Source organism: Coenobita brevimanus, chromosome 13 (genome assembly GCF_032717465.1).
Source record: "Coenobita brevimanus isolate Jiangsu-jjx chromosome 13, ASM3271746v2, whole genome shotgun sequence".
NCBI classification, from domain to species: Eukaryota; Metazoa; Arthropoda; class Malacostraca; order Decapoda; family Coenobitidae; genus Coenobita; species Coenobita brevimanus.
In genome coordinates, this window is record NC_136966.1 from 56,556,664 (window position 1) to 56,584,437 (window position 27,774).

General features: G+C 45.5%; 1 protein-coding gene across 10 annotated transcripts in view; it reads right to left on the reverse strand.

Moving 5' to 3' along the window:
- Positions 1 to 27,774, reverse strand: part of LOC145414299 (serine/threonine-protein kinase MARK2-like) — a 197,145-nt gene that overhangs the window by 103,302 nt on the left and 66,069 nt on the right. For 7 of the 10 annotated variants that reach the window (XM_080283887.1, XM_080283916.1, XM_080283885.1 and 4 more), the window contains exon 1: positions 14,619 to 14,934. The exons of the other annotated variants lie outside the window; for them this stretch is intronic. In XM_080283887.1, coding sequence (XP_080140013.1) covers positions 14,619 to 14,774 — 156 coding nt within the window. In that variant the 5' untranslated portion in view covers positions 14,775 to 14,934. Of the gene's footprint in view, positions 1 to 14,618; positions 14,935 to 27,774 lie in introns of those variants that run through there. 10 annotated transcript variants of the gene reach the window in all.

Below are 27,774 nucleotides of genomic sequence, written 5' to 3' on the forward strand. Positions count from 1 at the left end.
GAGACTGTTGTGGTGGTGGTGGTGTGGTCGAGGTTGTGGTAGTGTGGTGGTGGTGGTGGAGACTTGTGGTGGTGGTTGTGGAGACTGTTGTGGTGGTGGTGAAGATAACTGTTGTGGGGATGGTTGCGGTGATAGTGATGGTAATTATGGTGGCAGTAGCAATGGTAGTGGTGGGAAGACGAAGTAGGAATGGTGATGAGAAAATACTGTTTATACTATGACGGAGGTGGTGGGAAAATGGTGGTGATGGGGATTGGGTACGGTGAAAATTTGGAGTAAATATGGTAGAGGCTGTGGGGGAAAAAATATGTGATTGGGATATATAAGAAGATGCAGATACTAATTATAGCAGTGATGATGCTGGATACTGTAGCAACGGCTGGGAAAAAATGGTAATGGTATTGATGGTGGTGGCTATGGTGAATATAATGGAGGTTAATGGTGGCAAACTGTGTAATATAGTGTTATGGTGATACACTGAAGACTGTGATAAAGTGAAAAATATGATGACTACAGTGACTGGAATTTGTAACGATGCAGTGAGGAAGTGTTCTCTAGATATGGATTCTCAACGTGATCTGAAATGCATGGTGGATCGGTGGAGAGGTGGGCAGGAAGAGGTTGGTGGACAGAGCAAAGAAGAGAAGCATATGGAGAAGTGTGTGTGTGTGTGTACTTGGTGAGGAGAGATGGATGGGAAAAGGAGGGGTGGAAGGGGAAAATGGAGGAGAGAAGTGGAGTGGAGAGTTAGGGAGAGGAGTGGAGTGGAGAGTGAGGGAGAGGAGTGGAGTGAAAAGTGGGGGAGAGAAGTGGAGTGGAGATTGAGAGGGGTTGCTTGGTAGGCTGTGAAAGAGGTAGGTGGGTGGGTGGAGGAGAGGAGAGGAAAGAGGAAAGGGAGCAGTGAGGTGGGTGGGTGGATGAGAGGAGAGGAAGGAAGGGGATGGGTGGTGTGAGGTGGGGCGGGTGGGTGGGTAGGTGGGGCGGGTGTGGTGGGATAGGGTGACTGTCGCTAACACCAACACATCTTTAACTAGTGCCTCTCGCAGCCTGGTTCACACGCCCTTGCTCCCACACTCACCACCACCACCACCACCACCACGCACATACCCAAACACCCTTACACCACCACCAAGCACCCACACATACCCACACCATCACGTACTCACACACACCCAAAAACTCCACACCACCACCACCACCACCACCACATACATACCAACGGCACCACATACTTGCAACACACACACACAAACACAGCACATCAAACCACCACACACACACACACACACACACACACACACAGGTCAAAACACAACACAAACTTTCCTTCTTGAACATAACCAAAACAATAACAAGACAAACTACGGTACTATTCTTAAAACACAAACCTCCGGGGCGACACAAACACCATAAAAACAAAACAACATATTTCAAGACAAAATGGATGTGCAAAGCGGGGAGAGGTCGAGGGAGGGTAAAGCAGATATTGAGTTTTGCCTTGGTAATCTCGCCAGTGTGTTGTATCTTCCATTGGGTCTTCCACGCTGTCAACCACTACCGTATAACTCTACATTGTCTGTCTGTCTTTCTTATGTTCATGACCGAATTTATGTCTCTCTCTCTCTCTAAATCTGTCTGTCTGTTCATCTGTCTACCCTATATCATTCTCTCTCTCTCTCTCTCTCTCTCTCTCCCTCTCTCTCCCCCCCCCAAAGACATTCCGTATAACACCGTACGAGAAATACAATTAAATGCGCAACTGACCGAAAAATGTAAAAATAAAATAAATGAACAACAGGAGATACCAGGTGAGAGGAGAATAAAATAAGTGAAAGACAAAAGAGCAGTTGATCGAAGGAGACCGAGAAATGAGCGAGTGAGTCAGCCGGGAATCGGATAAATGTGAGGGTGAGGGTGGAGGTAACGAGCGACAGGTAAGAAGAAACAGGTGGGATTAAAACGGTACAGGTGAACTCTCAAAGAAGGATTAACGGTAAACTGACGATAACAAAGAGGTGTGTTTATAATACTTAATTCCTTTATTTCTAAGACCTATTTGTTAATCTTCTTCCTTTAACTTTATTTTATTATTCAACTAAGGAAAGACTTGGAACACATTGAGAATGACGATAACAAACAGGTGTACTTATAAGACTTACTTCCTTTATTCCTAAGACCTATTTGTTAATCTTCTTCCTTTAACTTTATTATTCAACTAAGGAAAGACTTCTCACACTCAATGGGATACGGAAGGCTTAATCTCCCACCTCAAGCCTTAATCCCGTAAGGGGTGATCACAAACAAATCGCCTCCATGTCGCCCTGTCCCCTGTCATTTCGCTATCCTCCCCCCAGCTCACACACCCCTCTCATATACCTCTCCACTACATCCCTTCATTTCTCCTCCCTCATTCACTTACTAAAACCGCCTGAAAATGGTATAAATAAACTAGATAATGCACATAAGAGGTGAAAATGATGAGGACAGATGGGCAAGGTAGTGACGATGGTATTATATAAACAGTGGCGTGGGAGGAATAGATTAAAAAGGTAAAAGGCGAGGTCTGAAAGAGGGAACAGTGGTAGAATGACAAGCGAGATGATGATGATGATGATAGATGCACGAGATGGCGATGATGAGAAATTTCAACGCAGTGAGGGGAAGCTGGATTCAAACGGTGAGTTATGAAGGAGGATTAGGATGTTAAATCAAGGTGAAGGTAGATGCGAAGGTGAGAGACACGAGGAAAGGTGAGACAGGTACACGTGGTTCTAAGACAAAGATAAAGAATGGATGAGAGAGAGAGAGAGAGAGAGAGAGAGAGAGAGAGAGAAGGAGAGAGAGAAGCAGGCTAAAAATAACATACCGGCAGTTATGATGAAAAATAAAAAAATATAGATAAAAAATGTTTTCCCATTTCCCATGCACAATTATGGTTTTTCACTAACCAAAATGGAAAAACCATTAGCCATATTAAAAAAAAAAAAAAATCTGATTGCCCCACTCCAACAAGCTCGTTTATTTTTTCTTTCTTTCTTTTTGAGTATGTAAAGCGCCATTTTTGTCCCAGAAAAAATTTTGTGCTTAAATGTGTGAGAATTTTCTGGTGCGATACGGTTTTGCTTGTGTTTTACTGTCGGTCTTTCTTGTTTTGTGGAGTTCAGATAGTTAGAGATGTCCTGAAATCATCACCAATATCATTATTACTATCATCATCAATCATAACCACCATTATCATCACTAATCATAACCACCACCATCATCTTCATAACCAACATTATTATTATCATTACCACCACAATCTTCATAACTACCACCATCACCATCATCATCATCCATCACCCAGACCTCTTTTCCCAGACAGAGATGTCAAGTTTGTCAATAGGGTCAGCTACTTTCGTGTGAAGATGGTCTCTGGTCGGGAAGTTTTCTCACGAGAGGCTGCAAGATAGAGAAGAGAAATGGCTGATGGTGGTGGTCAGTAAGGCAGGGAAAATGAGTTACAGGAAGAGGGTGAGAGGAGATGCAGGATGTGTGGTCAAATTTACCCAAGAACAAGATATGGAGTCATGAAGAACAGGGGGTGATGTAGGGTAAAGGTAAAGGAGAGGTGGTGGTGAGTCAGGGGAAGGAGAGAGGGGAATTTGGGAAGAAGGGAGGAGACTTTGAGAAGAAGGTAGTGTAGTTAGGGAAGAAGGGAGGGGAGTTAGAAGAAGAAGGGAGGGGAGCTGGGGAAGAAGGAAGGGGAGTTAGGGAAGAAGGAAGGGGAGTTAGGGAAGAACGAAGGGGAGTTAGGGAAGAACGAAGGGGAGATAGGGAAGTAGGGGGCAAGTTAGGGAAGAAGAGATGGGAGTTAGGGGAGTTAGTGGAAGCTGGATGGGGAGATAAGGAAGAAGGGAGGGGAGTTTAATGAAAGAAGGGAAAGGGGGAGGTCTGTACGTGAGCTAGGGCAGACAGGTAGGGGGCTGCAGGTGAGATTAGGTGCGGCAGGTAAGGTGTGTGTAGACCGGTAGGACGGGAACCTTAGGGCATATGTATAGGAGACACGACAGCAGTTTCCTTCTCTATCTCCTCTGTGTGTGTGTGTGTGTGTGTGTGTGTGTGTGTGTGTGTGTGTGTGTGTGTGTGTGTGTGTGTGTGTGTGTGTGTGTGTGTGTGTGTGTGTGTGTGTGTGTGTGTGTGTGTGTGTGTGTGTGTGTGTGTGTGTGTGTGTGTGTGTGTGTGTGTGTGTGTGTGTGTGTGTGTGTGTGTGTGTGTGTGTGTGTGTGTGTGTGTGTGTGTGTGTGTGTGTGTGTGTGTGTGTGTGTGTGTGTGTGTGTGTGTGTGTGTGTGTGTGTGTGTGTGTGTGTGTGTGTGTGTGTGTGTGTGTGTGTGTGTGTGTGTGTGTGTGTGTGTGTGTGTGTGTGTGTGTGTGTGTGTGTGTGTGTGTGTGTGTGTGTGTGTGTGTGTGTGTGTGTGTGGTCGTCTCGAGTTGAAGGGGTTAAGGGAAGAGTAAGAAGGTGAAAGACAAGTACCGACATAAAGGCAAGAGGCAAGATGGGGAAACAAAAGGGTATGGGGTAAGACGACTGTGAGGCTAGGGGGAGTGGGCAAAGAAAATATGGGGTAAGGGATGCACAGTTTATATATGGGTAGGAAAAAAAAAAAAAAAAGAATACGGTGAAGCCACAAGGAATGAAAGTAGGTACAGTATGCAAAAATGAATGATGGCTATCAGGGAAAGAATAAGGGGGAAATCAAGAAGCAAAAAGGTAAAGATGAAATGATTAGGACTGGGTGTGCGACTACGGTGTGAAGGGGAGTAAAAGGGAGAAGTGGGAAGGATGGTTGGGTGTGAGACTCGGCAAAGACGGATAGAGGCAGGGTAGATATGAGGAAACAATAAGGACAATGTGTAACAAAAGAAAGTGAAAAGGATTGTGAGGACAGACAGGATGTGAGGATCAGTAAAGGTAAACAACTTGAAAAAAAAAAAAAATAGAAGGGAAATGTGGACAGGAAGAGTGAGGAAGGATTGGTTATGAAGTTCAGTAAGACAAAAGCGATCAGTGTGGACAGGATGTAAAGGTGAGGAGGTGAGAGAATAGGGTGTATAAGGGTGAGAGTGTAAAGGTTAAGAGCAAGGAGGAGCGGTGGAGAGGGTGAAGTGAAAGGTTAGGTCTGTGTGAGGATACGGTGAGAGTGAGGAAGAGGGTGAGGGAGGGGATGAGTGAAGGATGAGATATGTATGATGACGTAAGAGGCTGTGAGGATAGGATGTGAGGACAAGGACAGACTGTTAAGGAGAGTGAATGGATAAGAGTGAGGAAAGATGTGTGTGAGAGGAAAAGGTGATGGAGGGAGGGTGGACAGATGAGGGTGAGGGAGGGAGGATAGATGAGGGAGGGAATGACGATGGATGAGGGAGGGAGTGAGGACAGATGAGGGAGGGAGTGAGGATAGATGAGAGTGAGTGTGAGGGAGGGAGTGGGTGGAGGTGGTAAAACAGGCTATGAAGACAAGTAGTCCACCTTCACCCTGGCCGAGTTGACAAGGTTCCTAGCCCTTGCACCTCACCTTACACCACCACCACACCACCACCACAAACACCGCCTACACTACACCACTCTCACCATCTACACACCTCACACCAGGAGAGGGTGGAGAGACAGAAGGAAGGAAGAGAGAAGAAGAGAAATGAGCGAGAACAGGGAGAGTATGAAGAAGAAGGAAGACGGGGAGGAAGAAGGAAAAAGAGTAAAGAGGCCGAGGTAAGGGAGGGAGGGGAGGGAAGAAGAGTGAGGGAAAGGAGGAGGAAGAGAGAGCAGGAGTGGAAGAGGGAGAGAAGAGAAAAAAGTGAATGGAAGCAATATGGAAGTGGAAAAAAATGAGAGGTGGGAAAAGAGAAGAGTAAAGCAAGAGGAAGGGAAAGAGTGAAGAAGGGGAAGGGATATAAGTGAGACAGTGAAAGGAGCGGATGGATAGACAAGAAGGAGGGTACGGAAGATAAAGGGAGAGGGAAGAGGTAGGAAAGGGAGAGGATGAGGGAAGAGGAAGAGGAAGGGAAGAGGAGAGATGTGATAGGGGAGGGGAGAGGGTTAGGTGTGGATGAGGGTGATGGGAAGGGGGGAGGGGAGAGAAGAGATTGAAGTCTTGGCACCAACAACCACAACTACCACAACCATCACCATCCACTGCCAACTCCACTACGTCACCACTAATGCTACCAGATCCCCCAGCTAAAAAAAAAAAAAAAAGGGAGGCTGGATTAAGTAGGTTGAAGGGGAAAACACAAGCGAGAAATTAGAACAGGCAGATTAACCCTTCCACATGAGGCACATCTGAACTATATATAATAAAGAAAAAATAAAAGCTTGGTAGGGGGAAAAAAAGATCTTACACAACGACGAGGGTTACAGCTATTGCCTTCTTGCTACCGTCTGGCGATCCTATTCACCTTATGAGATACGTATTAAGATTTTCATATCCGGTAATAAAAAGCTGCCCATAAATAATAATAATAATAATATCACCGTTATCATCACCACCACTACCACCAACACCAGCAATATAATCATCACTACTGCTGTTTGTAAATACCTTCAAACCTCTTCATCACAATCACCACTACCTCCTCCGGCCACCCCACGCCACCCTCCCTCATGAACAGCACTCCACCACTACAAATCTAGGGCATCAAATTAATGTCTCTCACGCTGACACGTCCACTCAAGAATCACGTAACCTATGACCTGCCCTGACCTACCTTGCTTTCCTCCACTTCATTTTATTTTTTCCTCCTTGTCATCATCATCATCAACATATTTCTGCTCCTTCTCCCCTTTTCCTTCCATGTCGTCCTCTCTCTCTCTCTCTCTCTCTCTCTCTCTCTCTCTCTCTCTCTCTCTCTCACACACACACACACACACACACACACAAAGCCAAAGAACCCACCCACCACTACTGTCACGCCTCCCAACACACACACGTCACAGCTTCTACTTTCTCCCCCACTACGCCTCTCACACACCCACTTGGCACACACTCCCCTACACACACCACATATACACACACCAGCTCAAAAATAAACACATGAATAAATAAATAAAACATACTTTCTTGCTTTAAAACTCTGTACCCTAATATAAACACAAACATCCGCTCCAACAAAAACTAAATTCCACAAGCACACTCCACTTCACACTCCTAAAACACGTTGCATATTATAAACACACACATCCGCTCCAGGAACACAAATTTCAACATGCCATTTCACATGCAACATTCCAAAGTTTGTTGCAACCTATATACACCCACATCCACATCAACATTAATAAAGTCCACATCCACTTTGCACCATACACTCCAAAAGCCTGTTGCAACCTATGAAGACACACATCCGCTCCAGCACAAATAATAATAATAATAATAATAACTATAAAGAATACTGCAACCTAAAAAAAAAAACACACACACACACGTTCTAACAAAACACAAAATAGCACAAGCACTTCACCCCCATTCCTGTGACACACTGTAAAACACCCCGCTACGACAAATATTTCCCCCTGCATTTACCTCACCCGGCACCTCAAAAGCACACTTATTCCCTCGCGTCAACACTTATTCTCTCGCTTAGGCACTTAGCAGAGGGGGTCGATTTTCCAAGAAGTGGCAATGGGTGTTTTTGGCTCTTCGGGACCTATAAAACACGAACTGAACGAGTATGCTTAAGCCACCCATGCTTGAAGCGTGTGCAAGAAAGCAGGTATACAGATGATCCATTGTGATACGTGGAAATGTTGTGTGGGGGAGAGAGACAGGTCAAAGCTTGAATTATTTACTTTCTCTACGTTTCAGGCTACAGAGAACCTGAAACTCTATGAAGATGAGTTCCGTGAAAGCCATAAGGCAAGAGAAATGAAAGAACTCAAGCCCTAACTTGTCTCTCTCTCCCACCCAACATTTCCTGAGTCCCTGTAATACATTCATATATACAAAAAGAGGGGTCGGTGTAATACATTCATATATACAGAGGTTGTAATGTCCCTCGCTTCCAGGAATGTTGTTATACACGTGAAAGTCAATTACCTGAGAGCCAGGTAGGTGACATGGTAGTGGTACAGGTGGCAACATATGAACTTGGGACAGCATCAGTGTGTGGCACAGGTCTGGCATCTGGTACACCTGACAACCTTGACTTAATGACATGTTTGTTGGTGGCACTGACATGAATGAACGGATGTGTCAAAAAGAAGTTGAAATGACCATGTAACTGCGATGCGTGAACGTTGGATCATTGTATCTAGACCCCCACTTACACACACACACACACATACAGACACACAGACACACACACACACACACACACACGTTCATGTGTGGTCAAACTGTACATCTTTCAGCTCGGAATTGTGCTGCGGTCTAGTTTGAATCCAAGAAGTGGCCAGAGGTTTTTGCATAACGTAAATACTACTAGCAGTGTAGGTCGACCTCTAACCCTTAATATTCTGGACTGTATATCCTCGCCTAGGGGTCCTACGCTTATCAGTTACAGTCGGGGTGAATCAGGTGCTTCGCGCATCGGTACGAATCCCAGAGAGGCAAGGGGAGGTTTTTCGACCATGTAATGCCACCAGAGACACTGTTGGTCATCTACCTTTAAATGATCTGGACAACGGTATTCTTGCCTCGGGTCCCTGCACCTCGAGGGGGGAAAATGGGGGTGCCTGTCACCATTTGTCTTCTCTTTTTTTCTGTGTGTGTGTGTGTGTGTGTGTGTGTGTGTGTGTGTGTGTGTGTGTGTGTGTGTGTGTGTGTGTGTGTGTGTGTGTGTGTGTGTGTGTGTGTGTGTGTGTGTGCAAAGATATACCTACACCAAATCATTCTCATACAACCATCGCTTCACACAACGTTATTTAAACCCCATCAACACAATGACATTTACTCTGTTCTTGCTCAATGCACGATTAGTATCACCTTAACACACCTTTCGAAATTAATCAGACACTTTTAATTAACCCCTTCACTACAAGACGTCTCCTATAATCTGAAAACCGTCTAGTGGCAGCTTGGAATTACAGAAAATACATCATCACATCCTGGGACTGAAGGAATTACACCTGTTCAACGCTGACGTCACTAATTGGAACAGAGATACCTATACATATTTTCCATCATTAAACACCTGTATCAATTATAACACCTGAGATCCTAGCCCACACGCACCTGCCGAAGCTACACCTGTTCAAACGCTAGTCACTTGTGCTAGAACAGGCTAACTTTCTTCCCTGACATTAAATTCTCTCTCTCTCTCTCTCTCTCTCTCTCTCTCTCTCTCTCGTCCGTACACACTAAGACACTCCCCAATCATAAACCCACTACACCAGTTACATCCACTTCAAACACCTGCCGAAATTCTACAGCACTCACACACACACACACACACACACACACACAGGCACCCTATCTCCCTCCCTCGAACCCTTTCTACTGAATTACCCCAAACACTTCCTGTGAACATAACCCCATAACAAACACACTCCCCAACTAAATAACAAACAGATCTATAAACACACCTGAAACCTGCCCACAAGACCTCTACCTTCCCTTATCAGTCCAGCAGCACCCCCTTTATCAACGCTACAAGGGAGATATCAGTCGGGGCCGATAAGGGGTATCAGTGCGAAGTCCACGGTAATGGGGAGATAACAGATAGGCGAGTTGTGTTAGGGTTTTGACTAAGTGATTGTGTAAACTCTCTCTCTCTCTCTCTCTCTCCGACCCTTTACGTCCCTGTCCCCCTCTTCCTGACACTAAATACCCTCTTTCTAGGTCCCATTCTCTCGGTGACAAGCCCGCTTTCTCTTAATTTCCCCCTTCCACTTGCATCTCCTTCCTTGACAACCTTTTCATTCAGCCCTCTCTTCCTCAGTTCCTCATCCTTTTCATTTCCAGGCTTATTCTTCTCTCCACCCTCCTCGTTCTTCCCCTCCTCTCCCTCCTTTACCTTAAACCTGTTCCCTCCTCCTCTTCCCCCATTACTTTCAATTTCATCGTCCTTTTTTGCTCTTCTCCATCATTTTACTCTCTGATATTTTCTCACTTTCTCTTCATTTTCACCATCCTTCATTCTCACCTCAGAAATCCTCTCATTGCAGTTTCCTCACTTCCACCTCATCCATCTTCATTATCTTTTCCTCCTCTCCCTCTCTCTTCTCTCCATTTTTTTTTTTTAATCCAAACTCCTTCCTCCCTATTCTTCACTCTTCTTTATCCTCTTCCTCTCGCCTTCCACTTCACTCCTAACGTTCTCTTGTCCTCCCCCTCTCTTCCCCACCTCTCCACATCACCCTCCCTCACACTCTTTCCCTCTCCCAGCACTTGCTCACCCCCTCTCTCCCCCATCACTCTCCCTCACACTTTTCTCTTCCCTCCGCTTGCTCACCCTCCCTCTCACACTTTTTCGCCCTCCCCCCCCTCCCCCTCACTATGCTAAAGGTTCTTATCTCTGGCAATAACGCACTCACTATCACCGCCCGCCAAGACAACAAGCACGACTGAACGAGGGACAGAAGTGCTCGTCCTTGTGATACTGGGGGATGGTGATAACTGGTTGATACTACTGAAGGACCACGCGTTGATGCTACTGAAGGTATAAATGGCGTGATATGGTAAAAATTATGCCACTATTCTAGTCGGGTAAGGAAGCTCCCTAGCACTTTTTCCTTAACGATTTATTTTGCAAACTGCCCATTAACACCCTCTTTTTTTGCTTCTTACATCATTTTACTGTCGACAAACACGGCATGACTAACACAAGAGTACAGTACCGAAGCAGAATCAGTCATAAACCGGCAAAGTAAAGGAGTTCATATGCTTCCCAAACGCACAAGAATACCGCCTTGGGAGTGATGGTGTGATACAGCGAGACAGATTCCACAACACTAAGAAGTAAACCAGACGGACAGCTAGACATACACCGAGAAATAGTTATGACGAAAGAACATTACGTGGGTTTAACAAGGGGGTAAAAGATACAGTGACATAAGGAAGATAAAGATACAATAAATGGGGATATAAAGAAGAGTATGTGAAAGATGACAGGTTACAAATGTAGAGGATAACGTGTACAGTGGTGACTGGACGAATTTCAAAGCTTGTGCAAATGTATGTGAAGAGGGAAGACCAAGGCGGTGGTACTGAGTCAGGTCTCTGTGAAAAACTGAAAGGCAAATGTCATGGGTGGAACTGAGACACACTTTCTAATTCCCATCACCGCAAGTACCAAATACCACCACAGCTACGGAACCACAAAAGAGGGGAATGATAGGAGAGAGAGGGAATGGGGAGGAAAGGAGGAGAGAAAGGGAGGACGGAGAGGGAGAGGAGAGGAAATGAGGAGGGAGAGGAGATGAGGAGGAGAATAGGGTGAGGGAGAAGGAGGGGAAAAAAAGACAACATAGACGGAGAGGGAGGGGAAAACGGAGAGAAAAGCTATGACAGTAAGGGAAGAGGAGACGGAGTAAGAATGGAACGGGGTGAAGAAGAGAGGAAAGAGGGAAAGGAGGGTAAGATGAAGTGAGAGGCTCCCCCGCAGGGTCCACGGAAGGGTAACAACCGGAAAGGGGGGCGGGACACACCACCAACACCATGACGACCCTCCCTTCTTCATCACTTCACCATTCTCTCTCTCTCTCTCTCTCTCTCTCTCTCTCTCTCTCTCTCTCTCTCTCTCTCTCTCTCTCATACCACCCTGAGTGAGAATCTACACACACCCCAATGTTTGTTGATGCTCCATGGGGTGGGAAGGTGAGGCAAAGGGACGACTGTGTGTGTGTGTGTGTGTGTGTGTGTGTGTGTGTGTGTGTGTGTGTGTGTGTGTGTGTGTGTGTGTGTGTGTGTGTGTGTGAGAGAGAGAGAGAGAGAGAGAGAGAGAGAGGCATCCGGTGTGAACTAGCCTACTTCCAACTAGCACAACACCCAGCATCAACACCCAGCCCACACCACACCAAAATATTCCTGCAAATGAGGTCACTGCGATGCCCGTAGCCGAGATAGGTCAAGGTCAGGGGGCCAAGAGGGGGTGGGGAAGGAGGAGAAGGAGAGGGAGGAAGAGGAGGGGGAGGAAGAGGAGAGGGAGGGGGAGGGGGAGGATGAGTGCCAGAATATTTTACGACCCTTTTCAGTGCATCAGGTACACTTGGGAGTTTTAACCTGATTTTATTCTAGGGGCAAAGATTCTCCTTGAAACGAGAGCGTCATGTCTATTTTGTCTTCGCTATTTTCTTATTTAATTCCACTTTAACTAAATGGGCTCTAAAAAAAAAAAAAAAAAAATATGTAAAAACGAAAGCTCTAAAAATCGTCCGTAAAGCTCCATCAAAATCGTCTATATAAAAAACTCAAGCTTTATCAAATTTGTCTATTAAAAACCACAGCTCGAGAGAGAGAGAGAGAGAGAGAGAGAGAGAGAGAGAGAGAGAGAGAGAGTGTGTGTGTGTGTGTGTGTGTAAAATAAAACGTCCTCGGGATGAAGGTGTTAATGGCCACCACCTACTCTGGCCACCTAGACAAATGAGTACAGTGAGGCGTCATGCTGAGAATATGGGACTGGAGTGTGAGGCTTCATGCTAAAAATGTGCAACTGCAGTGGTGGAGTTAGGTGGAATGAGATCAGTGGTGGAGAGACGTGGAATGAGATCAGTGGTGGAGAGACGTGGAATGAGATCAGTGGTGGAGAGACGTGGAATGAGATCAGTGGTGGAGAGAGGTGGAATGAGATCAGTGGTGGAGAGAGGTGGAATGAGATCAGTGGTGGAGAGAGGTGGATTGAGATCAATGGTGGAGTGAGGTGGAATGAGATCAGTGGTGGAGAGACATGGAATGAGATCAGTGGTGGAGAGAGGTGGAATGAGATCAATGGTGGAGTGAGGTGGAATGAGATCAATGGTGGAGAGAGGTGGAATGAGATCAATGGTGGAGAAAGGTGGTATGAGATCAATGGTGGAGAGAGGTGGTATGAGATCAATGGTGGAGAGAGGTGGAATGAGATCAATGGTGGAGAGGTGGAATGAGATTAGGGGTGGAGTGATGTGGAAGGCGCAGAAGTGGAGTGCCGGTAATGTTTTCGAATAATACATGAAATAACTTTAAGCGAGAGGTCAGAAGTGCAGTGATGTGGATGTGGTTCTAGTTGTACGGAATAATGTAGCAGGCTTCAGATATTATGGTATGATGTGGAAGGAGTTATAATGTGTGTGGAATAATGTGGAACTGGAAATAATGATATGGAATAAGGTAGAGCAGATCTGGAACTGTGGAGTAAAGATGCATGTGGAGTGGGATGAAGAGGCATGTGGAGTGGTGAGAGGCGGAGAGGCGTTAAGTAGGTGTTCATATTTGGCACACACGAGTGGGCCCACACCATAAACAACCTGCTGATAAATCTGACAAGTGACGGAGCAACGGGCAAATTCGGACGAACACAAAAACAACAACACTGGCTATGGAAAACTATCGCTGCCATCTTTATGCAAACCTTACACAGTGTGAGGGAAAAACTGACGTGGTGGTAAAGTGTAGTAAACAACTGGCCTCTTCAATCCAGGGACATTTTTATTTTACTCGCATTATCTCTGGACTATTATAATCACTTCACTAGACACTAACTTGAGACCAGAGGGGATATATAAGTACAGCCTTCAGTAATTCACCATTATTACTTATTAGGCTATAGGGTGTTATATAATACAGCTCTCACTAACCTCATCCCATTAAGAGAACCCTAAGCCCGGTAAAATCGCCTCGTAGCAGAAATAAAGGAAAAATAAGTCATCGGAGTGAAGTGGCTAAATACAAAGTAAGCTTAAGTCAAAGGGTTAAACACAAAGTAAGCTTAAGTCCAAGGGTTAAACACAAAGTAAGCTTAAGTCAAAGGGTTAAACACAAGGTAAGCTTAAGTCAAAGGGTTAAACACAAGGTAAGCTTAAGTCAAAGGGTTAAACACAAGGTAAGCTAAGAAGGTTTATGACTAGCCTCCCACGTGATGAGTGTACAGATGCCCCCCACTGACAAGATAATACCCCGTGACAAAAGCATGGGGTCCACCTGACTAACGTATATTATCGATTATTTCACTGGTGATATGATAACCTGGGAGGACAGAGCAAAGGGTAAATTTTAGATACACAGATGAATAAAACCGTCAGCCATCACCAGAATTTACTACTAGATTGTCCCCGCCACGAGAGGATTAATGATTACAGTTATCTCTCAGCTGAATAAAATCGTCTGACACTAGATGGAATACTTAACTATTAGGACAACAATGGTGGAAGTATTAACAAAGATTCCGAAGACCCTGTTGAATAAAATCGTTTGGCTTTAGATGAAAAATTTAGCTACATTAAGTTACCGACAATAAACCATCTAAAATTATAACAACTTGGAAGCAAAGAAGAGAAAGGGAAAAGTATTGCTGGGAGCATCAAGAAAAATGGGGATAGCAACCAAAGGCAGAAAGACTGACTTGGGAACATAATATGGTCTGATCATAGGGAGCCAGAAAAAGTTCCGACCACAGGTAAAAAGACAGGGTTGGGAGCAAAGATAAAGGTGACAGTCAGTGAATGCCTTACCCATCCTGTGGCGTTATACCACGGCTTGTGGAACCTGGCTGGGCCGTGCTGGAGGTGTACCTTGTGTGAATGTGGGCGTGGTTCTGGCATGGTTGGGGCAGGGGCTGGTGGCGGGGGCGTGGGGCCTGCAGGGGCACCCCGGGCGGCAGCCAGCATCAGCGCTCACCACACGCCCGCGACAGCACACTGGGGCGGCACAAGTCTCCTTCGCCAGCCTTGACGACACTGGCACCCTCGTCCCCTCTTCACACTTCAATCTGACACCAACTCTCTAAGGGAGCCCCGTGAAATGACAACTATTCTTAGCTTGTTCCGTTTCTCAAGGACTACCAAGACACTGAACTTCTCTGATGGGTATACAAAAAGTTGCAAATATGCCTTAAGGACCTCGTGTGCTATGACGCAAATATTCCTCGCTAGCACCGTTCACGTCACACAAAATACCGTACCAGCTTCCTTCTGCTGGTGCACACAAACCTTACTCAGCTATCAAATACTCCTCAGTATCTCTTTGCCAACCGGAAATGTTAGGAAATACCCGACTATCTCCTTCACGTGTCACAATTCTATGTATCAAGTATTCCTGGAAGGTGTTAAATATTCCAGCAGGATCTCGATGTCGCTATGAATTCTCGAAGTGTTACAAAATTTCTCAGTACTCCAGTAGTCACCAATTATTTCTCACCACTATTTTCAAAACAAAACAATTCCACTTATTTCCTTATCTACGAGTCTGCTTCACCACTGCAAGATCTGTCACTCAAGTCGAAAATTTCAGTAGTACAGCATTTCAGGTCCTGTTTGTTCCTAGGTGGAGGCACACACCACCCACACCACTGATGAACACTGCCACATCCACACTTTCCTTTTCCCTTCAAGTCACTAGGGAAAGAAATATACTACCTTGATTCCTGCAGCACCTTTAGCTTCTAGTGCTGGTTTAGAGCCATTGGTCCAAGTTCCCCTTTTGATCGCTGCTCCGATGATAACTTACACACTAATATATCACAGTAAGGTAGATTTTTCTCAACATAAGAGCCTGTAAGAAGGGAAAGTTAATAAAAACGTTTCACCGATTCATGACACTAGGTAGAGATCACTAGCAGGTTGATGACTCACTAAAAGGAGATTGGTTCACGACTATGGGGTAGAATGAGAGGATGTGATTGTTGGTGAGGATGGAGAGAGAAGAGGATGAGTTTGTTGGTGTGGGTGGGCAGAGGAGAGGATGAGTTTAATGGTGTGGGTGGGGAGAGGAAGAGTTTGTTGGTGAGGATGGGGAGTGGAGTGGATGAGGTCGTTGGTGAGGGTGGGGAGAGGAAAGGATGAGTTTGTTGGTGTGGATGGGGAGTGGAATGGATGAGTTTGTTGGTGTGGATGGGGAGTGGAATGGATGAGTTTGTTGGTGGGGATGGGGAGAGGAGAGGATGACTTGCCTTTTCAATGAAGATCTGGGCGATACTGGTTAGAGGTGGATAGTGACTGGGTGATTCAGTGAACTTGATATGGCCTAAAGTGCACTTCGCAGACGTCTCAGTAAGAGGTAGAGTGAGTGAGTGGATGATTGCTGGTTGGCAAGAATAGGGAGAGGAGTTGATGAAATGCAAGTATACCCACATAAGGAAATCGTTTTAAGTGGGTATTTTACATAGGCCGGGAGTAATTCTTTATGTGGACAATTTACGGCGCTGTGAAATGATGAAGACAAGGATGAATGAAGCTACTTGAGGGTAAGGAAAGGGTCCGATGCTGGTTACTTAAGGACAGGGAAGGGAATGACTGATGCGTGGTAGACGGTGGAGCACAGGTAAATATCGTGTGCTTCTCCTTATCTTTCATTACCGCTATCTACTTTATCTTCGTCCTCAGGTAAGCTTTTTTCCCTCCCTCCCACAATCGTTCGTTCATTCTCCTCCTCCTCCTCTCCCTCACTTCTCTCTTCTATGTCTACCACAGTTTGCCCTATCTACGGTAATTCCCTCCCTGCATCCCCCCAAACGATATCAATATTGTTCATTCATGCTCTTTCTTCTCCTTTCTCCTTCATCCTCTTCTCCCAACCTCCCTCCGTTCTACCCCTATCTTTTCCCCTTTACTCTTTTCCCCCCACGTTTCTACTCTTATCCTTCGCATCCCCTCTCACTCGACTCGTTTTCTTCCCTGTCCAACATTCTTAAGCCCTTTTTTTCTCATCCATCACCCCCTCTTTTTCTCTCCCTCTCACAGCCCCCTCACTTTTTCTCCCTCTCATCCCCTCTCTTTCTCCTCACTCTCTCACTCCCCTCTTTCTTTCCCTCGCTCTATCTCTTCTCCCACTTCCAGCCTCCTTTCTCACCCCTCCCTCGCCCACAAAGGTAGCAAAGCCAAAGGGAGTGAGATAAAAAGAGATATTCGTGGTGGATGTGGTTATCAGGGAGTGAGTCATGTACGGTAATCAGTTCTCTGAGACTCAGATTGATTAACATGGAGGTTATCACATGCACCAGTGTATATAACGTCTCAAGAGGACATGTACACCAATCACACACACACACACACACACACACACACACACACACTCTCTCTCTCTCTCTCTCTCTCTCTCAAAACGTTCGTACCGTCATAATCATCAGGCACTAACTTTCATCAGCTTTTAAAATTCTGTAAGTTACAACAATTACATATTTTTTCCTCTCTCTCTCTCTCTCTCTCTCTCTCTCTCTCTCTCACACACACACACACGTCCACCTTTAATCATCGTGAATAATATCAAGGGGGGGGGGAGCCTCAGGACTTCCTCAGCTAATCTTCGGGGTCAAACCAGTAATAACAGCTTCTTAATAATAGTTCCTTCTAGGCTATTCTTGCACACCGGGTTCCTGGAAGTCTACCCTCGCCCCCCGGGTCAAAGAAAACGCACCGTCAATAAAGTGTAGCCCAGAAAGTGGATTAGGGAGCTTGTGGCCTTCTTGCAGTCCACGATTTCACAATAAAACAAAGTGATGATTGTTGAGATGCATTACCTGATTGATAATGCCTCTCTCTCTCTCTCTCTCAGACCCACATCCCCCCTTTTCTCTCTATCGATATTCAGTATTTTTACCTGTATTTGTCGATCCTCTCAACCCTCCCCCCTCTAATATCTCCCCATCTTTCTAGCTTTATATCTATTCATCTATCTATCTATCATTCTCCACCTATATCTACCAATCTCCCTTCAATACCTCTGTATCTATCTATATCTCTCATTCTCCACCTATCTATCTACTATTTCTCTGATAATCGCTAATCCACATCCCTTCTCTCTCTCTCTCTCTCTCTCTCTCTCTCTCTCTCTCTCTCCTATCGATTATTCAGTCTCTCTACCTGTAATAATCGATAATTCCCCCCCCCCCTTCTCCTCTCCTCTCTCTCACCTGACGTAAAACAAGCGTGACGTCACCGTAATGCGTCATGCACCAAGATAGCCCCAGCGGCGAAAACTTGTAAGAAAAAAACAACTATCTCTAAATTATGATGAAATATATAGCACGCACCCCTCTTTCTCTCCCTCCCTCCCTCCCTCTCTCTCTCTCTCCCTCCCTCTCTCTCTCTCCCTCTCCCTCCCTCCCTCTCTCTCTCCCTCTCCCTCTCTCTAAAGCTACCTGGGAACTGCGAAGATGCATTACAAAGCTGATAATTCGTGACTAGAAGATTAATACTCCTCTCCAAGACCCCCCCCCCTCCTCTCTCTCTCTCTCTCTCTCTCTCTCTCTCTCTCTCAGCAAAAACGAGTATATTCTAGTTTCTTCAATACTTTTTCTTTCGCCTTGCAAAGCTACACACTTAAAAACGAAAATAAGAAACCTAATCTACCCAAACGTACTCAAGTCAAACCGAATCCAAAACTGATCTTTGTCTTTACCTGACGGAACTGGGTCACTCCCCCATCTTACATACTAAAGGTTACGTGAAGTTCAATAAGCTTTAGTTGCAGGGAATTAAGTCTCCTCGGTTACTAGTCAAATCAATCCTCCAACCTCACTTTACACTTGGCCATCGACTGGGGGAGAGAGAGAGAGAGAGAGAGAGAGAGAGAGAGAGAGAATACCAAAGCTGTCATCCAAACCCAATTTTCCAATATTTTCAAAAAGGCTGTGTAAGGTTTAAATGTGAAAATCTAAAGGGTTAAAAAAAAAAGGAAGAAAAAAAAAATGAAATTCTGTGAAACGGGGCCCCCGGCGAGGCTACATCCATTCATGCATCTGTTTAAGCCCTGCACATTTTTCAGTTCCATCCCACAGCGTCAAAAAAAAAAACAAAAAAAAAACAAAAACTGCAGTATGTTACCTTGTCACCTTTAAAATTCGCTCTCTCTCTCTCTCTCTCTCTCTCTCTCCCTCCAATACTCCCTGCATAACCCCTTCACTACGAGGCTGAATAAAATAATCCAGCGAAAAAGGTGGAACAGAAGAAAACGAAACGAAACGAAAAATGTCACCGTAACAAAGGGGTTAAGGGAGACTGTTTCTAAGTAAATTCTGTCCCTGTTAAGTAACGACCTCCCCTGCCACGAACCAGCCACTTCACTCTACACCTCCACACTGTTCGAGGTGTGCCAGGTCAACCTCTTCTCCTTTCATATAACCCGCTTCCATAGACGATGAAAATTAGGGTCAGAGAATCGAGAGAGAGAGAGAGAGAGAGAGAGAGAGAGATTTTTTTTTTTTTTTTTTTTTTAAGAATATAATACCTATGCTTCTAAAAAATTTCCTTATAACACCAGTGCCCTGTAATATTTTCCAATGCAATACCAACACTGTTAGAGAACACCCCGAGTACCTTTAACATTTTCTGGTTCCCTTTCTGGTTAGATTGTGTTATTTCCGTCTTGCATCCTCTACCTCCCCATCCCCAAACCCTCCCTGCCTGTGACCTACAATGCCAGTGGATGTGAAGAGAGGAGAGAGAAGAGAGGGGGAGAGGAATGGAGAGGAGATGGGGAGAGGAAAGGAAGGGAGAGGAAAGGTCAGAAGGAGAGACGATGAAATGAGACGAAATAGGATGTGAAAGGAAAGGGGAGGGGAGAGGAGAGGGGAGGGAGGAGAAGAGAAGAGAGGAAAGGAGAGAGAGAGAGAGAGAGAGAGAGAGAGAGAGAGAGAGAGAGGGAAAGAGGAAAGGAAACTGATGAAAAATGTCGAGAGGAAAATAAAATAACTGTGGGACATATGTGGAAAATGAGTAGAGAGAAGAGGGAGGAAGAGGAGAGGAGACGGGTGGAAAGACAAGAAGGGAAGGAAGGTGGAAAAATGAGAGGAGACGGGTGGAAAGGGGAGAGGAAAAGGGAGGAAAGAAAAGGTGAGAAAGGGAGGGAAAGAACAGGAGATGTGCGATGGAGGGAAGAACCGAGGCTTGGCGAGGAGAGGATAAGAGAGGATAGGAATGTTAAAATGGGAGAGAGTGCTACTGACACCAAAGCCAACCCTGTTCACAACCTATTTCGGGATATAAAACACACAATAAACAGAGCTGGAGTTGAAAGAAAGGGAAGAGCAGATGCAGAGGAGATAAAAAGAGGAAAACCATGAAAACAGGAGGAGATAAAGCGGAGAAAAGATATGACAGAGAGAGAGAGAGAATTAACACCCCTACCCCAGCTCCATTCCCAAGCTCTTTACAGTCTTCTAACACATAATAAACAAAGGCGGTGCTTATGCAGGGTGGACGGGAGGTCTTCAGTGGGCCCTGTTTTCGTCTTCCCCCCCTCCCCGACTTATTTTTGGTCCCTCAATTTTTTTACTTGACTCTGGTCCCCCTCCTCTCTCTCTCTCTCTCTCTCTCTCTCTCTCTCTCTCTCTCTCTCTCTCTCTCTCTCCTGCCCATTCGTCGTAAATCTGACTACAGCGACCACCAACACGAGTCACACTACACAAAACTCCCATGACGAGGAATTTGCAACATGGGGATGAAAGGTCGGAGGCTGCAAGAGGGAGGCGGTGATGTTGCAAGGTAGCTGTGGTGGAAGGTGTGGTGGGTGAGGTTATTGCGATGTGATGGATTTGAAAGGGTGTGGCTTGTGGTGGTGGTAGTGGTGGTGGTGGTTGAGGATATTTCGATGTAATGGATTTGACAGGGTGTGGTTTGCGGTGGTAGTGGTGGTGGTTGTAGATGCGGTGGGTGTGGATACTGCAATGGGATGGATTTGATGGGATGTGGTTTGTGGTGGTGGTGGTGGTGCTGATGGGTGAGGATATTGTGATGTGATGTATTTGAAAGGGTGTGGTTTGCGGTGGTGTGTTTCGATGGTGGTTGCATGGTAGTTGTGGTGATGTGAAGAGATGAAATGTGATGTGTACTGCGATAAGAGTGACAAGGATGTGATGAGACGAAAAGATGTGGCATGTGGCGGTGCATCTTGGTTCTGGTCTGTGTAAAGTGATTGTGGTTTGGTGCGAGGTGGTGGTGGAAAGTGGAGTGATGGAGGGTGTGGTGGTGATGAGGAAGGATAGAACGTGTGGTGATGATGTGGATGGATGAAAGGTGATGGTATGTGGCGATGGTGTTTCAGACGGCATTGGTTTGGCAAGTGTGGTGCTGAAATCTGAAAAAGCAAGTGTGGTAGTGTGGTAATGGATGAGAGGAATGTGCTGCATGTGTGGTGGGTCGTGATGTGTGTTGTGGAAGGTGTGGTGGGGTAAGGATGGCAGAGAAAATCACAAGAGATGTACAGGAAAGCAGGCAGGTCACGTTGTGTGGTGATGGCATTATCGAAGGAAAGGTCAGGATGTGTGTGTGTGTGTGTGTGTGTGTGTGTGTGTGTGTGTGTGTGTGTGTGTGTGTGTGTGTGTGTGTGTGTGTGTGTGTGTGTGTGTGTGTGTGTGTGTGTGTGTGTGTGTGTGTGTGTGTGTGTGTGTGTGTGTGTGTGTACCTGGATGAGGGAGGGCAGGACAAAGGCGTCATCACGGGTGGTATTGATCAGGGGGGGAGGGGGGTATCCACTGCACTCTCACTCCACCTCACGCTCCACATACACACACTCCACCCATCCCTCATCCTCCCCACATCATCCCCACCTCACACTCCATCGTCATCATACCATCCACTTCACCCCATCCCATCCAAAACACTCCCACCCCCTCCGAATCTACCTCACTTCCTCCCCATCCACTCCACACTCACCAATCTCCCTCGCACCCATCTCCCCTCCCCTCCCCTGCCGCTATCACCACTACACTGCAATCTCTCCCAGCCCATCTGTTTGTTTTCTCGTGTAAAGGCCTTCCCCTCGGTAAGATAACACCAGTCCATATCATGAATAATTCAAAGCCAAAACCATCTCCACATTAACACTATTCTATCATCCCCGTCTGTCAGAGATAAAATAATAATAATAATAATAATAATAAAAGGAATTCAAAACAAACACGACCTGGAAACTGCAGCGAAAGGATACGAAAAACGTGGCATGACCTCGTGACCTATAAACAGCAAACTACAAGCATGAACCAACCAACTATAATAACGTTACAATAAAAAATAAATAAATAAGGCAATAAAGCAGCCATAACCAACCATAACGACTTCTAAACCTCAACAGAACGCAACAAGGATCTTTCAAAAGTCCAAGATATAAACAAGAAACACAGTAATGCAAATACAGAGACACAGGATACAAACAGAAAGTGAGAGAGAGAACCCCTACCAAGGCCTTGCAACCCGGCTACAGAATACAAAGAGCGTAACCTGACCCCATTAACCCCTTCACCCTGAGGACGCTGTTTTTGCTACTCCGATACCAAGCGATTTTTCTCAGCTTAGGAAGTGTCCCCGTGGAGCTGTATGAAGTTGATGAGGGCTTTAACTAACCCCTCCCAGTTCGGATACTCTACTAAATTCAACACCACCACGTGAAGGTAAGACTTAATCACTACGCGTCATCTGATTCAAGGCTGGTTAAAAATACTGGCAATAAATATACAACCCAATCACAAAGGCAGAGAAGTTCAATTACTGAGAATACAAGGAACACGATTTTCTCCCGCAAAGTTCAGTGTAGCAAGGTGTTAAAAAATATATAAAAAAATCGTCTACTACTCCACTGCGTCTGCTTCAAAACTGGGGCATGTCCGTAACTTTGCTTCCTAACCAATTATATCAAAGGGCATCGTCTACGGGCGGAATAACACAGCAAGCCTCTCTCAGTTTAGACGTATTGGTAAACAGACGGCAGTGAGTTGAAGAGATGAATATTGGACGAAACATGAAACTAAGAAAACACACACACACACACACACACACACTCTCTCTCTCTCTCTCTCTCCCGCTCACTCTCTTTCTTTCGACCTTGCAACCAGCTAGAAGACGAGAGAAAGCGCCCCGGCCTCTCCACGGAAGCCCTACAGGTAAGAGGCGATACCTGAAGCATGCACCTACGTTCAGAATTATTACATCATCTAATCAGCTCACACGGGGGTGGCGGAGAAGGAAAAGGAGAGGAGGGGAGCTCAGAATGCACCCAAGAAACTTCTTCCTAGTTTCCTAATAACTTTTCTATTTGTCACCTCCTTCCCTTTTACTATTATTATTTATTTCCTTCATTATTACCTACTTCCGCTTTCACTGTTACTAATTTATTTCATTATTATTAATCTTCTCGATCATTATCCATTTCCTTTTTCAATTTGTCAATGAACTTATTTTCTTTCGTATTTATTTCTCTCTTACCTTTACTGATTCATCTACTCAATGATGTCTACATTTATCTATTCTGCATGATAATTATATACACTGGGATTCTCAATATCTTCCTTTCTCCTTGACAGATTTACCTTTGTTTATGAAGGGCTTTGCATTAGGTTAATCTCTTCCCTCTGCTCCCAGCGCTCTCCTCACGCAACCTCCTTACGTCATCCCCTCTCCCCTCTCAATACTTTCCTCTCCAACTTCACCCTACCTTCCTTTGCATTCTCCCTCCCTTGCACACGCACCCCCTTCCACCTCTCCCTCACTCCCCAGTTCTCTCACCCTCACGATCCTTCCCCTCACTCTCGACTCACCACCCTTTCCACCCCCTCCCCACCTCGCACCCTCCACTTTTTCATCCCCCCCTTCCCTTCACCCCTTTCCACTTCTCCCTCCCCTCCCTCTCACAATCACCACCATCCCCCTCCTCCAACCTCACGCTCATCACCCCTGCCCCACCTCTTCTCACACCGCCCCCTTTCTCGTGCCACCCCCCCCCTCCTCCCTCACCGCTCCCTTCCCCCTGCCACCACCCCTCCTCTAGTTCCCCTGTGGTCGTGCCTAATCAGAGACTGCAGTGTGTATTATGCGGAGTGGCTCCTGACCCACCCACCACTGTTGTCTGCCTGCCTGACCATCACGTCTTACATCGATCCTTCAAAGACGCAGGTACTGAGAAGCTGATGAGAGAAGTATCGAGTAGTATTGTATTTACCCTATCTATCTATCATCTATTTATCTATCTATCTATATATCGTATCATCATAAAACCCTCCAGCTATGCCACATGCCTTTTCAAAAGCTAACTCAGTTTTCATCATCCCTCTAAAAAATAAAATGAAAATAATTATTGGGTAAACTTAAAGGTAAAAAAAAAATATTTAACGTATACCATGCATTTAAAGTGGAAAAAAAAAAAAAAACGAGCCATTCTCTGTTTTTTCATTACTCTCTCTCACTCTCTCTCTCTCTGGAAGGGTTTACCACACCGTATCACATGCATTGTATACCCAGCCCACCGTAACGCAACACCACACCACTCCACCACCATGACCACTGCCTTCCACCACCACCACCACCTCACATCACTGCCTCTCTCTTACACCACCATCATAACTATCCTACACGTCACCACACCGTACCATATCACTACCCTCCTCCTATAACGCATCACACCACATCACTAGCACTACCCTCCTTCACCAAACACCACTACATTCCTCCTGCCACAGTAACAATATATATATCACTATCCACCACATCACATCACCACACAACACTCTCCTGTCAACTACATCGCATCACTACACAATACTCACCTCTCACATCACTAACACATCACACCACACTACACCACAACTCTCCTCTTTCATCACACATCACTACCTTCCTTCTACAGCATGACATTACACCACATGACCTCACCACACTCGCTCTTGCCATCGGAAATCAACACCTTGCACCACACCACATCACTTCCCTCCACATCATCTTACAACACGGAGGAAGACTAAAACTAGAGTGTGAAAGTAATTACAGAGATCAAAAGATATGCATATAGCCAAAGTTGCTCTCTATATATGGTCGCATTTAACTCTCTCGACAATAATATTTCTAAAAGGATTATTTCTTATGCCATTCTCTGGTGTAGTTTCTCCTTAATTAATCCCTTGAATATTATTTTTTATTTAACTTGATATTACCAGATGATTTTAATTTAGTTGTGCAGAAGTCTATCAGTTTTTATTTAATTCATGCCACTGACAGACGATTATATTCTCTCTCTCTCTCTCTCTCTCTCTCTCGACTGACCAGAGCTGTGACCAGGAAGTGACGTCACGGGCCCGCTCCGTCTATCTGGCCATACCGTTACCATCGCACTAAATGGAGGGGGGAGGAACGGAGGGAGAGAAGGGGAGGTGAGGGCAGGGGGAAGGTAAATGTCGGAGGGAGGAGGGATGGAAGGAGAAGAGAGGAAGGAGGAAGGGAGAAGCAATGAGGGATGGAATGAAAAGGAAAAAACGGAAAGAGACCTGGAAATGGGGGATGATGAGGAGACGGGAAAAGAGGAAAGAAGGGGAAAGAAGGGGTGGGAGGACAGGGGGGAAAGGAAGGAAGAGGATGGAAGGGGAAGGGTGGGAAGGGGAGGAAATAAAACTATACTGTACACAGGGGGAAGTGGAATTGGGAGGAACGTACAGAAGCGGCAGACAAACTGATAGGAGGAAAATATGGAAGTGACGGACAGTGAAAGCAGCGAAAAAAGTAAAAACAAAGTAGGACTGATAAGGAATGAGATTAGTGCGTGAGTGTGTGAAAAAAATGAGCGAGTGAGTGACCAGACTAGGCTATACAAGACTGAGAATGACGAGACAGAAGTAAACATGACACACAAGTAAATAAAAAGACGGACATGAGTGAAGATATGAGTGGGTGAAAAGACAAGAGGCATGAGTGTGTGAGTAGAGGGAGGGAGGGAGGGAGAGGGAGGGAGGGAGTGTTAGTGAGGGGAAACAGCTGGCCCTCACACACCTGTCAACGGCTCTCACCACCACTAGTTAACCCTTCCACCACACCTTTCGACTCCCACGCTCCTAACTGTACTAACTTTCAACGCTGCAACCAGTTACTATCTCTCAACGCACGCTACACACTAAACATGAAATCAAACCAAACACATATTTTTATTATTATTCCAGCCATCTCCAGACAACGAAGCTGACTTGGAAGAAACCATTTGTAACCTCCATAACCCCTTATCACGATTTCTCTCCCCAAACTTCATAAAACTGTATCAAGAAGCAAAAACCTAAGGAAAAATACCCCGATATGCTCACTTCAAATTTTCTTACCTAGATATTATAAATGCTCAATGATGAAATGGAAGATATGCAACGCTCTTCCCCATCCTATATTTTCCACCAGCGTTCCATAATGAATTCTACGCCCGATATTCTACACCATTTCAACACTACCCTTATCATCAATACCTCCATCACCCCCGTAAGGTCATCTGCATATATTTTCAACGTTTCTTTAAAATCCTCATATACCTTCCAACGCTTCTTTCAGCCCCTATCTCGGTACGCCCTAATCCTGCCAACAGTTTCAGCAGGAAACCATTCAAGCTGTCTTCTTAACCCTACAGCACTCATTACACCCTCCTCTCTCTCTCATATAGTCTACCTTTCAACCCCGTCATCTCTTCATTTCATTACACCCTCCTCTCTCTCTCTCTCACATAGTCTACCTTTCCACCCCATCATCTCTCCATTTCATTACACCCTCCTCTCTCTCATACAGTCTACCTTTCCACCCCATCAACTCTCCATTTCATTACACCCTCCTCTCTCTCTCACATAGTCTACCTTTCCACCCCATCATCCCTCCATTTCATTACACCCTCCTCTCTCTCATATAGCCTACCTTTCCACCCCATCATCTCTCCATTTCATCCTCAGTCTCCACCTCCCTCTCCCCTACTTCACCTACTGCCCCACTTCACACAAGAGAATATTCAACGACTAAGTTCTTTACCTCTTCTTGATACAACAAATTTTGTAGGCTTGTCAACTATCCTCCAGACTACCAATGCTCTTTACAGCCAACCTTTCTAGCCCCACAACACCACTACTTTACAACCCCAAACCCCACTACTTTACAACCCCAGAACTCCAATACTATACAACCTTCTCCTTCCAATACCAGCGAATTCTTCTTTCACGCAAACACTTTAGGAGTTGCTTTCAGTCCCATTCCCCTCCTCCTCCATCACACGCTACAACAAAATCCGTATAGAGTTCCTGACAGTCAACGCTCAATTTGTCAATGTTCTTTGTACCTGTCCACGTGTCTATCAATGCACAGACGTCAAATCTTACGCTTCAGTACGCTTACACAACACTGGTATGGCAAACAGGACAATAATCGGCGTGAGTTTGTCTAGAACACGTATTTCCCCCTCACTCAAGCCACACATCAACAAAACAATGTATGCGCATGGTGAAATAAAGCAGGCACGCACGCGCGCACACACACACACACACACACACACACACACACAGCCAACAACACTTTTCGCTAAAACTTCTTAAGCCCAAACCAAACTCTTAAGTCCACCACAACTTCTTCCACAACTCCTTCTCTAGCACCTCCCTCCCTCCCTCCTTCCTTGGCCCTACCCTTCCTCCCTCCCTCCCTCCTTCCTTCCTTCCTTTGTCCCTCCCTCCCTCCTTCCTTCCTTCCAGTCACTCCCTTCCTCCTCCCTTCCTTTGTCCCTTCCTCCTTCCCTACCCTCCCCCTCCACTACAAGACTATAACCAGAACGCTCCAGTTTTACAAAATCAATATCGGATTTGGGATTAGATGCTAAGAATACAGAGCCATTTTCTCTCACAACCAAGAACCTTTTTTTTTTTAAATCCGGAAACCATTTTATACCTGGGTCGTATGGCAC